Consider the following 11,409-nt stretch of genomic DNA (forward strand, 5'->3'; position numbering starts at 1 on the left):
GTTGAATAAAATTTAACTAAACATGTAAAAAAGTAATTTATATATTATTTTAGAGAGAGTTGCATACATGTAAAAATACGATACATATATATTATCTATATTAGTATTTAGCTTTTTTTTTAAATATATATTATATTATTTTTTATACTAAAATGTCTTTATGATTAATTAAAAAGGGAAAGACAAAAACTCTATTCTCCTTCAGGCATGAGCACTCCCCATCTTGTGAAAACAATTTGATACCGAACATCTCAAGTCTCAACTATAAAATATAAATGTACATATTATTACACTCGGTTACAAAATCTGAAAGAGAAAATGATACTTCTCCTGTGCCCAGCAGATGAATTTAAACGTCCAAGAAACACTGGCATTAAATTAAATACAAAAATATAGTACAAAATTCAGGCTGGTTACCAGCACGTCAAAGAATTGAGTTTCAAATAAAGGATGATCCTACAGAGCATTATAGTGAGACTGACTTCTCCGAATGCTGGGAATTGTCATCATCAAAAGCCAAATCAAAGATCTGCATGAAGTCATCAACAAAATGAACATCAAGACCTTCTTTAACATTTGGTGCCAGCTCGTCAAAGTCTCTCCTGTTGGCAGAAGGGAATACGATGGTCTTAACTTCGCTTCTCCTCGCAGCTATTGTTTTCTCCTTAACCTGCACCATATTCAAAGCATTGCATGAGTCAAGGAATGCAAATAAATAATCCATATCACCAAAAATTGGGCAAGGGTTCATAGAGGTTTGTATTCTTTTTCCATTTACGGGTAGTTTTTCTTTGGTGTCTTTCCATTTATAGTTAGTTAATATGCTAAAATATATTTTAGTTACAGAAAATGGTTTTATCTTTTTCAAATAATTATAAAAATACAACATTGTCTTCGACTTTAAAATAAAATAATTTTCAAGATCAAGTAGGCCTTTAATTGCAAAGTAGATACTGAAAGCAGGTAGCCAACGCATGGACAATACCATTTCCTTTCATAAAGAAAATATTAAAGAGAAAAAAATAAATAAATATGTAAGCCTGACTGCAGCTAAAGATTATAACCAATAAGATCGGAATAAATGGCATTTCTCAACCTACCCCGCCAATGGGAAGAATCTTTCCGGTGAGTGTGACTTCCCCGGTCATTGCCAGATCCTTTTTTACAGGCTTCTTCATAGCAAGGGACAACAATGAAGTAGTCATCGTGCAGCCAGCACTAGGTCCGTCCTTTGGTGTAGCCCCTGCAGGAACATGGAGATGTAACTTTGAATTTGCAAAGAAACGATTTTCTGGTTCCTTCTCCAGTAGTATTCTTCTGGCAACTGTATGAGCTATCTGAGCACTTTCTTTCATCACATCCCCCAATTGACCAGTGAGGTTCAGGGCTCCTTTTCCATCCCCTTCCTCGACAAGTGTTGTCTCTATATAAAGGGTAGAACCACCCATAGCTGTCCAGGCAAGACCCATGACAACCCCAATAGGTGTCTGATCGTAGATGCGTTCAGCATGGAAGACAGGCTTGCCAACATAGTCAGCTATATTTGATTTATCAACCAACACTTTCTCAATTGTCGTAGTTTCAATTTCCTTATCTTCATCACTTCCTTCCTGCCAAAATCAAGATCCATACAAATGAGCAAACAAGTGAGCTGTTGGACAAAATAATTCAGGTTTATAGAAAGAAAACACATCAACTGCTAAATGTGTGTGCCGATATTGGTAGAGGCTGTTCAGATACGAGTATAAAATACATTTTTTCCATCATTTTTTTGGGCCAATATAGAACTGTTATACCATGTTTGGACATGTGAGAAGAAGACCGACAGAACACCCAGTCAAGAGGGGGATGAGATGGAAAATGGACAAAGGGTGAAAGGCAGAGGAAGATCTAAGAAGACCAGCCATGAGGTGGTCAAACGAGATCTCCATGTAGAGAGACATGATACATGACAGAGGTCAATGGCGTCGTTTGATTCATGTAGCCGACCCCACCTAGTGGGACAAGGCTTTATTGTTGTTTGTTGTTGTATAGAACTGTTATACCATAACATCAAGTAATGTATTGGAGAGTTACTAACTTTTCATTCACTAATACTCGGTTTTATTTGGTAACTGAATCAATTGCCACAAAGTAAATTTAACGAAAAAAATAAAAAAATCATATATATATGCTCCCAGAAAAGTTAACATTACATACCTTCACATCTGTCAATTGGTTTTCAGGAGATTCAGATTGATCAACTGGTAGATCTGTTTGCTCCTTGTCAACTTCATTGTAAGGCTCACTCATTTGTTCAGGGTTACTACTATCTGCTACCATGGAGCTTTCCTTCTGATTGGGATCTGGATGTGATTCAACATTATCTTCTTCAACTCTTTTAGCCTCAACAGATTGCACACTAGCAACAGTGGCTTTTGTCTCCCCTTTCCTCACTAGTTGTAGTGCTATCTGCAATACCACAAACAATATTTTGGGCCCAGGTAACCAAAGCATTTACTAAAATTCAAATATATTGAAATATAGCAATCTCCAAATTGAAATCAAACAGCTAAGTCAATATTAAGAAACAACCAACAGGAGATAAATAAGTGCAACTGAATATAAATATAGCGGCTCTTGCTCATTTGACACCATACTTAGAACATTGCTAATGGTTATGGGCAACAACCTACTATTAACAATAGCACATCTTTAATTCTGCCATAACAATTCACCATTTCACTAAACTTTTACTTTGTCCAATGATAGCCTAACTATGCCATGTCATTTACCCAAACTTGGAACTTGCTATACAAAGATATTCAATACAATTGAACTATATACATGCAGACTTAAAGGCAGCACCTTTCGATATATTTTCTCTATGTGCTTTTGGAGATTCCTGACACCTGCTTCTCGGCAGTAATTTTCTATCAAGGAAAGAAGAGCAGCATCGGTCACTTCCACCTGAAGCAAGTTCATTTTTGTAGTTAATATTTAGTCGATAAAAATGAAAATGGCTATAAAAGATGGCATCGTCATGTTTGCAGTAACCATGGATTTCAAGTATGACATTCTTTGTGTATAAAAGGGACTACAACATGGGTGGAAAAGAAAAGTACTTGTTCTGGCTTGATTCCACATGCTTCTCGTGTACTCTTCTCCAGATAATCTCTGGCGATGTGCATTTTCTCGTCAGTGATGTATCCAGCAATAGCAACAACCTCCATCCTATCCAACAGAGGGTTTGGTATCATTTCCACTACATTTGCAGTGCAAACAAAGAGAACCTGTGGAAATGATTTCAATGGTAAGTCATGTGGTTAACATGTTGAATAACCAAATTTTCCCCTAGAATACTATCATTAGCCACGCAACCATAGTTATCAAAACCGAGCCAATAATCGAACCAATCAAGACATTGGGTTAGTGGTTAAAGTAATAGGTCACTGGCCTAACCGTTTAAATAAAAATTAGTTAATTCAATTTCATTTCATTTATATATATATATATATAACAAATAACAACTTAGCCTAGCAGTATTGCGGTAAGCTTGCCTAGGCATACTAGGAGAACCTGGGATTGATTCCTGAGTTATATAAAACAGGTGCTAATGCCATGCTGACGTCATTGCTTCTGTGACCTGCCGGTTCACTTGGTCCGTTTAAACCAGGTTTGACCGGTTTTCAGTGGGTTGACCAAGTTTGACCAGTCTAAATACTAAATTAGACCTGGTAGGGTTCAGTTCACCAGCTTTTCGGTTGAACCAGCTAATTTGGTTTGATAACTATGCACACACCCCACTTGAACATAGACATGAACATATTACACATACAAAAGGATGTCACCATTCAAGCTACCAAATATTTTACCTTTGATAAATCAATGGGAACATCAAGATAATGGTCCAGAAAATTAGCATTCTGCTCCGGATCCAAGAGCTCTAGCAAGGCACTTGCTGGATCACCAGCATGTCCTCTGCCCAACTGTCAATTGAATAAAACAAATATTCAAATATGAATACCAAAATCATCCTTCTAAATTCTAAAAGAACATTTAGGAAGGAAAATAAAAATGATGCAGCATATTTATTTTGACCCAAGGGAGAATAGAATACCCAATTCAAATAAATTGAACCAACTACCAATTTATTAATAAATTGAACCAACTACCAATGTATTACTTTGTCAATCTCGTCAATCAAAACAAGAGGGTTGGCTGTCCCCACATTCTTAAGGCATTGTACCATCTTTCCTGGCATAGCACCAATATAGGTTCTACGATGACCCTGTAAGATGGCGTATATATGATTCAGAACACTACCTCATTTGTTGCCACGGAACTAGCATATAATTTAACCTTAACAAGGAGACAGAAAATTAGCTACCTTTATTTCAGCTACATCAGCTAATCCTCCTACAGAGAAACGGAAGAACTTACGGTTCAAGGCACGTGCAATTGAACGGCCAATACTTGTTTTGCCCACTCCAGGTGGACCAGAAAGACAGATTATTTTTCCTGCAAATATGAAAAAGATCAGGAATCATGTCAACCTTTTTGAAAATGAAACGATGATAGGCACCATAGGCAATAAATACACCATGATATTTAGAAGACTGATACAGTCAACCAAGTTATTAATCTTCCAAACTTCTATGCATAAAAAGTTAATTTAAATAAACATAACTAATAACATACTCCACAGCTTACACTGGCATGTTCTCCCATAACATAAAATAATTTTTTTTTGGGTAAAATATATGTAAATAGTCTATATATATATATATATATATATATATATATATATATATGAAATCAAGCATCAAGATATGTGGTGATTAAAGATTTCTTAGCAAAAGCATCTCTGCTTTAAGAAATGACATCACTATAGTATCTGTAAAACTTGGCGGACACTAGATACATTACTATTGATATTATATTCAATCAATTAGCTGTAAGTGTCAATTAGGTTAGAGTAGAATCAATTATAAATGATTATGTTTATCTTTAGTAGGTATTGTAATGATTAATTAGTGTATATAAATATATGAGCTGAGGAGTTCAGAAGCCTCAAGCTTTTCACGTTAAATCACTGTCTAAACAATTACAAAAATGAAAATGATTACCTTGAGAAGTCCCTCTTAGTTTCCCAACAGCTATGAATTCCAATATCCTTTCCTTCACATCAGTTAATCCATAATGATCTTCATCCAGAATCCCTTGTGCCCGAGTAACATCGAAGTTCTCATCACTGGATTTTGAAATAATAGATCAACCAAATTATATGAGATTCACAACAGTCATAGTAAAAGTAAAGAACGCTACACATGGTCCATTTGCTTTTAGTTCTGAAAAAAAAATTTAAAAAAATGAGAGGAAAGAATTAAGTCAAACAGATTACCTAAGAGGAATTGACGTTGAAAGAATTAACTTTTGTTTTTGGATATTTTATAAGGACAAAACAATATTATTTTCAAAGGCATGATTACCAAAAAGAATATCTACTTCTACTATATATAATCTACTTCTACATCTACGTCTACTATTTATAATCGGAATTGGGAACACCGGCGGGGTTTGGACATTTGGTGCACAATTTTTTTTCTATAATATCCTTCATCATATATGTCAATAAAAATACATTTTTTTGTTATTTATAAGACTTGAATCCAATACCTCATTCTTATACTTACCTTCTTGACTTATCTCACATTTATTATTATTACACATTTAATATATATAAAAGGATATAGATTAATAATGGCAACTAAAAGTGGCTTATTAATTCATTAGTATCATATAATTCAAGCATCCTTAGTTGAGTAGATGTTATTATAGGCTAATAATGAAATTTCATCTTATCAGACTCATTCACTGTTCCCAGAATCTACTGAAAACTCTATCTACGCATTTTAGTTAACACCACAAAAAACCACCAAAAACCCTTTTTGACTTGTTCTAATTTGAACTATCAACCACATCTGTCCAACCCAAATAAATGGTAACAGGGATGTTATAAGATATCCTTGAAATCACAAATTTCAATTCCTACAGCCAACAGTAATAAGAGCAAAGTTCTGTAAACACAAACCTGTATTCGCCCCAAGGTAGTGCAGTCAACCAGTCCAAGTAGTTACGGGTAACACTGAATTCACTAGAACTAGCCTCCAACAGTTGCAGCTTTGTGAGTTCTTCGTCTATGACTTGCAAAACATGAGGGGGGCATTTTTCTCTCTTTGGTTCAATCCTTTCCCTGAATTTACCTTAAATAACAGAAAAGGTAATTCTATTTTAGCAACAAGCCAAAAAAAACTTCACCAGAGAATACAACCATTCAGCCATACTTGATGGAATGGCTGGAAGCAATATAACTCAAATATGATCAGATTATTACTGCAGGCCGGCCAGAATATGAAAAAACTATAACAAAGAGAACATTCCTACACTTATTATGCAGCCACAAGATTTAAAGGATACTGCATAGAAACACAGAGGTGAGGACAAGATAAAGTTAAACCAGTCAAGTGAGAATCATTTAGTGATTTCTAAGTCATGAAGACTTTGATCACTAATTAATTGATTCAACAATGATCTTTCCTACATGCTTATATACACAATCAACCTTGAGGCAAGAAATGAGAAACAAAAAGAAGTGTATCATCCTGATTTACAAACATATTATAGAGCAGAACATACTAGTGAGAGCTGTCTTATCATCAGTCTCCAGACCCAATTCCTGTAAATACACCAAAAGAACGAATAAACAATAAATTCTGACCAACTATATCATTTGCAAAGGATAATAATTTAACTCATGTTAGGAGAACTGTATTGCATATTTCTTTCAAATTTCTATGCATGGTTAGAGCTACTAATTGACTTTAACTGACACAACAGATGAGCCATTTTGGCCATTGATGAGCTTAGCAGTGGTCTACACATGATGCCACCATCTCTCTCAGCAGTGTGTAGAACCACTGCTGGCATTCTATTCGGTGATGTTTCTGGACATTTTGTTTCAAGTAGCAATCAAAACAATATGTATCTATAGGAGTATAGGTTGAGAAAAATGCTGAGCGTATATCTGCTGTATTGTTTACTATATTCTAGGGAAGTCACACAGGCCAAGTAGTTACATTTTTCTATAGTCGTTATCTTGTGGTTTTGAAAGTTTTGGTGTCAATCTAGGGCATTGATCTTGCTGCTGGTATTCCCCTTATGCTAATACTTGTAGGCAATTTAAAATAAAGGATTGAAGAATAGAAGCTAAATCAAATATGCAATGAACCAAACTTTCTAGTTAGAAAATAGGTTGACAAGCCAGAAATAAAAAGTTGTTCAGCATTACAGGCACACCGATGTATTACATAACCAAATCATGAGAGATTTGTAGTTTGTACCTTCTTTATGGCCTTAAGTTGCTCATTTAACAAGTAACGGCGCTGCTCACCACTTATCTTTTCTTCAATTGCTTTTGCAATTGATTCCTAACAAAATCAACACCCGCGTCAATATATGATGAAAATTTGAGGGGAGCATAAAAGTGCATTCAAAGGAACTATTACCTGAATCTTACTGATTTCCATCTCTTTCTTTACCAACTCCAGTGTGAGTTTTAATCGTTTATACACCTGTTCAGCAAAATCAGAAACAATAGTTCCAATATTATAATTTTAAAATTCCACAGGTTCACTTATTTATATGTTAATTGAAATTAAAACTGATTATAGCCTCAGAAATATCTATATTTTTATATATAGTCTGCAATGCATAAAGCCAATCTTTCTCAGCGTAAGTGGCAAAGTGCAGTACTCACATCTAACTCTTCAAGAACTTCTTGACATTGCAATTTGTTTGCCCCGGATATTGCAGCTCCAAAATCTGCTAGCTTCGGATAAGTGAAATCACCTATATGCTGTGCATTTTAAAATGAAGAAAGTCAACGTGACATGATAAAATAATATAGGTTAAGTAATTAACTAAGATCCAATATTAATTGTCATAACCGTCAAATAAAGTCGTACTGCATCATTCATGCTTATATGTTTCACAAAAAGAAAACTTATGAAAACAATAAAAAAAAAAGAGAGAAAAAGATAGCCATTGTATAGTACATGATCGTATAGTCCATTCAGTTGCTTATAGGTTGTAAAAAGAATATAGTTTCACTATCCTGCAGTTATGTTATAAAAAGAATTTTCTTTCAGAAAATTCCTCATTATTTACAAGGAACATACTGACTCAACCAAATAATTGAAATATAATAATGGACTGAAAGCTCTTGATCTTCTGATTGAAATGGAAGTTATATTTAAAAAAATGATTGTTGATTTGTTTGCTGTAAATGCAGCTCATATCTCATATCAGACAGATAGATAATATTTCAATTTTCAATTGATATGACATGAAACAAACTAAAGTATTCTATAATGTATTAATGTCAAACATGCACAATGGACAATTATATTAAATTAAACAACAAACTTTTAGTTTCCTCCACAGCAAACCTAAGGTAAATGATTATTACAAAACCCACATTATGTTGCAAGGATGCCTAACAAGTCCATATCACCAAGATCCAGCATATTTGAATTTGAGTGATGCTTCTTGAATACATGAAAATTGTGAAAGCTATCACATTTTTGGGGTTCTCAACATTGTACAATAAAGCAATCAGGACAAAGGAAAATGAAAGCATGTGCAACAACTGAATTTGAGGTTGGGGGTTAATTATGTTAAAAGGACCCTGGGCCTTGGATAGGAATTAGTTAATTAGCAAGAAGAAATAAAAGAGATTATGGTTATTAGAGGTGTAGAACAGGTTCAGATGAGAAATTAGTCATTAAGTCTGGGGAGCAAGGGAACTCTCAAATATTGCTAATCCATTGTGGTTTTGTATACAAGAATAATGCTCACTTAACATTCTGATCCCGTTCCAATGGATGTATATGTCTATATGTTAACAGTTTTAGTCATTAAAAACACATTAAAAAGGTACATTTTCAAGGAATTTAATATGTGGTTAATGAGAATAATAATAATTTACCCACCCTTTACCAAACATTTTTGTTCCTCACTAAACCTTTCATATTTCTTCCTTCTACCACTTCGGTTCCACTCGCAGTAAAATTATCAAAACTGATGGATAATAACTATTTTCCATGTGACAAGATGGTGTGATAGATCAATTCATTGGATTTGTTACAATATTAAGAAAAGATTCATTTAGTCAAGTAACTTAAACATGAGACACTAGAAAGTAATTGATGCAAACAAACAGTGCCACATAAACAAAGGATAACTCCAATTCCCTCTCCCTAATAAACTCATATAGAGAAAGATCCAAACCTTAGTGTAAGTCTGGACGTGGTCTCTCCAAAGGGAACTTGTTTTAAGAACATCCCTTAGGGTTGATATAACCTCAAAAGATGTGGCCTTTATAAGATCATCATCTTTATTATATGGCTTATCCTGCAGCACCAAGTAAAACCACATAAAACTACAATAACAAGGCAAAGAAACCTATTACTCCTGACCAAGATGTAGACTAAGGAAACAATAGATAGCAGTTACAAACGAACCTTGAGATGATCAACTTTTACAGTAAGTGGATCCTCACTAACCTGTAGATAAGACACAAGTTTTCACATCAAATAATCATCAGAATATTTTAGACGCATACTAAGAGAAATGATTATTTGTAAACAGAAATCCCTTTCAAATGCGAGAAACACCCAGTTATACAAGTAGGATGGCACAAAAAGATACATCAAACATCAATTTTTCTGTGTTTTCCATTTGGTCAATGCATACCATCTCTGTTATACGTAGACGCCGATGACCAATCAGAATCACCTGTTCCCCATGGATGCTCGAAATCTGGCATTGAAAACAGGATTAGCGACAAAACCAGATGCAAATATTCAAGATATGTAAGTCATTGATTCAAAAACTCATACTTGAGCTAGAGTCCCAACTTCATGAAGACGATTAAACAGCTCTTTTCCTTTTAAATCGTACACACTTTTTTCCGTTTCAGAGCCAGATACTATGCTTGGATCAGCCCCTGGATCATCCTTAAGAAGGAAAGCACCAGCATAAGGGGCTTGTCTTTCTCGACTTTCCTGTAAAGCTGCTAACAATTTTGGATCCTGGATGAATAGTAAAATACCAATCAGACAACCATACTGGCAACTTTTTCAAGCTATATTTAAACATCAGTCCATCATTTTGATAAGAAACAGTACCTTAACATAGATTGGCATATAAAATCCTGGGAAAAGTGGCCGATGTGGCAATGGCAATGCCAAAACCTGATCCGAGCAAACATAAGAATACAAACATTTTATTATATTTTCCAAACGAGGAAAATGGTAATAAATCAATGAATAAAAGACATACCATTGATAAACTCCAAATATTTATTTTAGCGAGTAAAATAATTAAAAAAATGGACATTGAAACCATAGCTATATTTGCCTGATGAAGGAACAGCACAGTGTACTGTTGCATTGAGACAAGTAAGAATTCGCAGCCTTGGACACAGTTTACATATTAAAAATATATTTGTTTTATGTTAAATTAAAAAAAAAAAACTAACTTGATCCATAACTCCACAGTCCACACCTTGCATAACAATGATAATTTACTACCCAACTACAATTTCGACACACACATTCTTCATTCATACACTTCAAAGTTCAAACTTAACTTCAAACACAGCATCAATAACCAAAAACCAAAATTCGGCAATTGTTGAAGACTAATTTAAACAACTACAGTTCTAAAATAAATCCCAAAAAACTAACAGTGAGGTAATCTTCAGGTCTGGGGTAAGTGGACACTATAGCCGAAGAAGCCTTCGCCTGCGCCTCGTCGGGGGCACCGGACTCAGTCGACTTCACTTCCGCGTCAACCGCCTTATCCGACCCGTCGCCAGAACCCGAACCAGAACAGAAAAATAAGCGCCCAACCGAGTTACCATTCCTCCGGCCCAACCCGCCAAGTGAATTGAGCACTCGGAGCAGCGGGGAGCTGGACTCAGCGACGGGCCGGAGCGCCGTGACCGCCGCGGCAGAGGGGAAGCGATGGTGGTGGATGCGGGAGGAGGAGGAAGTGATGAGCTTCAACATTGGTTTGTTCAATGAAGCAAAGGAGCGAATGGAATTGTTGAAATCGAAGGTTTTTGAAACATGCCCTAGAATACTGTTCGGGAATTTAGGAAATGGGGCTTAATTGTGCTGGAAACGTCCATGGATGCTGTTGAAAGAAGGAAATGGGAGGGGGTGTGTTATTTTGTTGAGGGTTAAGCCCTTCATAAACCCTCGCATGTCTAGTTTGACGAAACTAGCCTTTTGTTACTTACCACTGAAGTACGATTTTGTCCTTGAGAATATTTTCATATTTAATTATTTATTTAAATAAAAA

At 35.2% G+C, this 11,409-nt stretch overlaps 1 protein-coding gene across 1 annotated transcript; it reads right to left on the bottom strand.

Moving 5' to 3' along the window:
* Positions 1–235: 235 nt before the first annotated feature.
* On the bottom strand, positions 236–11,312 carry LOC112710734 (lon protease homolog 1, mitochondrial). Its single transcript, XM_025763121.3, has 20 exons — positions 10,791–11,312; positions 10,230–10,295; positions 9,942–10,133; positions 9,796–9,861; positions 9,564–9,605; positions 9,331–9,453; positions 7,799–7,897; positions 7,548–7,613; positions 7,383–7,469; positions 6,679–6,718; positions 6,074–6,245; positions 5,109–5,233; positions 4,370–4,500; positions 4,166–4,270; positions 3,855–3,968; positions 3,105–3,272; positions 2,848–2,949; positions 2,200–2,451; positions 1,101–1,610; positions 236–670 (listed from the first exon to the last, which is right to left on the bottom strand). The coding sequence occupies exons 1-20, from the start codon at positions 11,112–11,114 to the stop codon at positions 467–469; spliced, it is 2,988 nt and encodes a 995-aa protein (XP_025618906.1). The 5' UTR covers positions 11,115–11,312; the 3' UTR covers positions 236–466.
* Positions 11,313–11,409: the final 97 nt, after the last annotated feature.

This window comes from Arachis hypogaea, chromosome 9, assembly GCF_003086295.3.
Source record: "Arachis hypogaea cultivar Tifrunner chromosome 9, arahy.Tifrunner.gnm2.J5K5, whole genome shotgun sequence".
Lineage (NCBI taxonomy): Eukaryota > Viridiplantae > Streptophyta > Magnoliopsida > Fabales > Fabaceae > Arachis > Arachis hypogaea.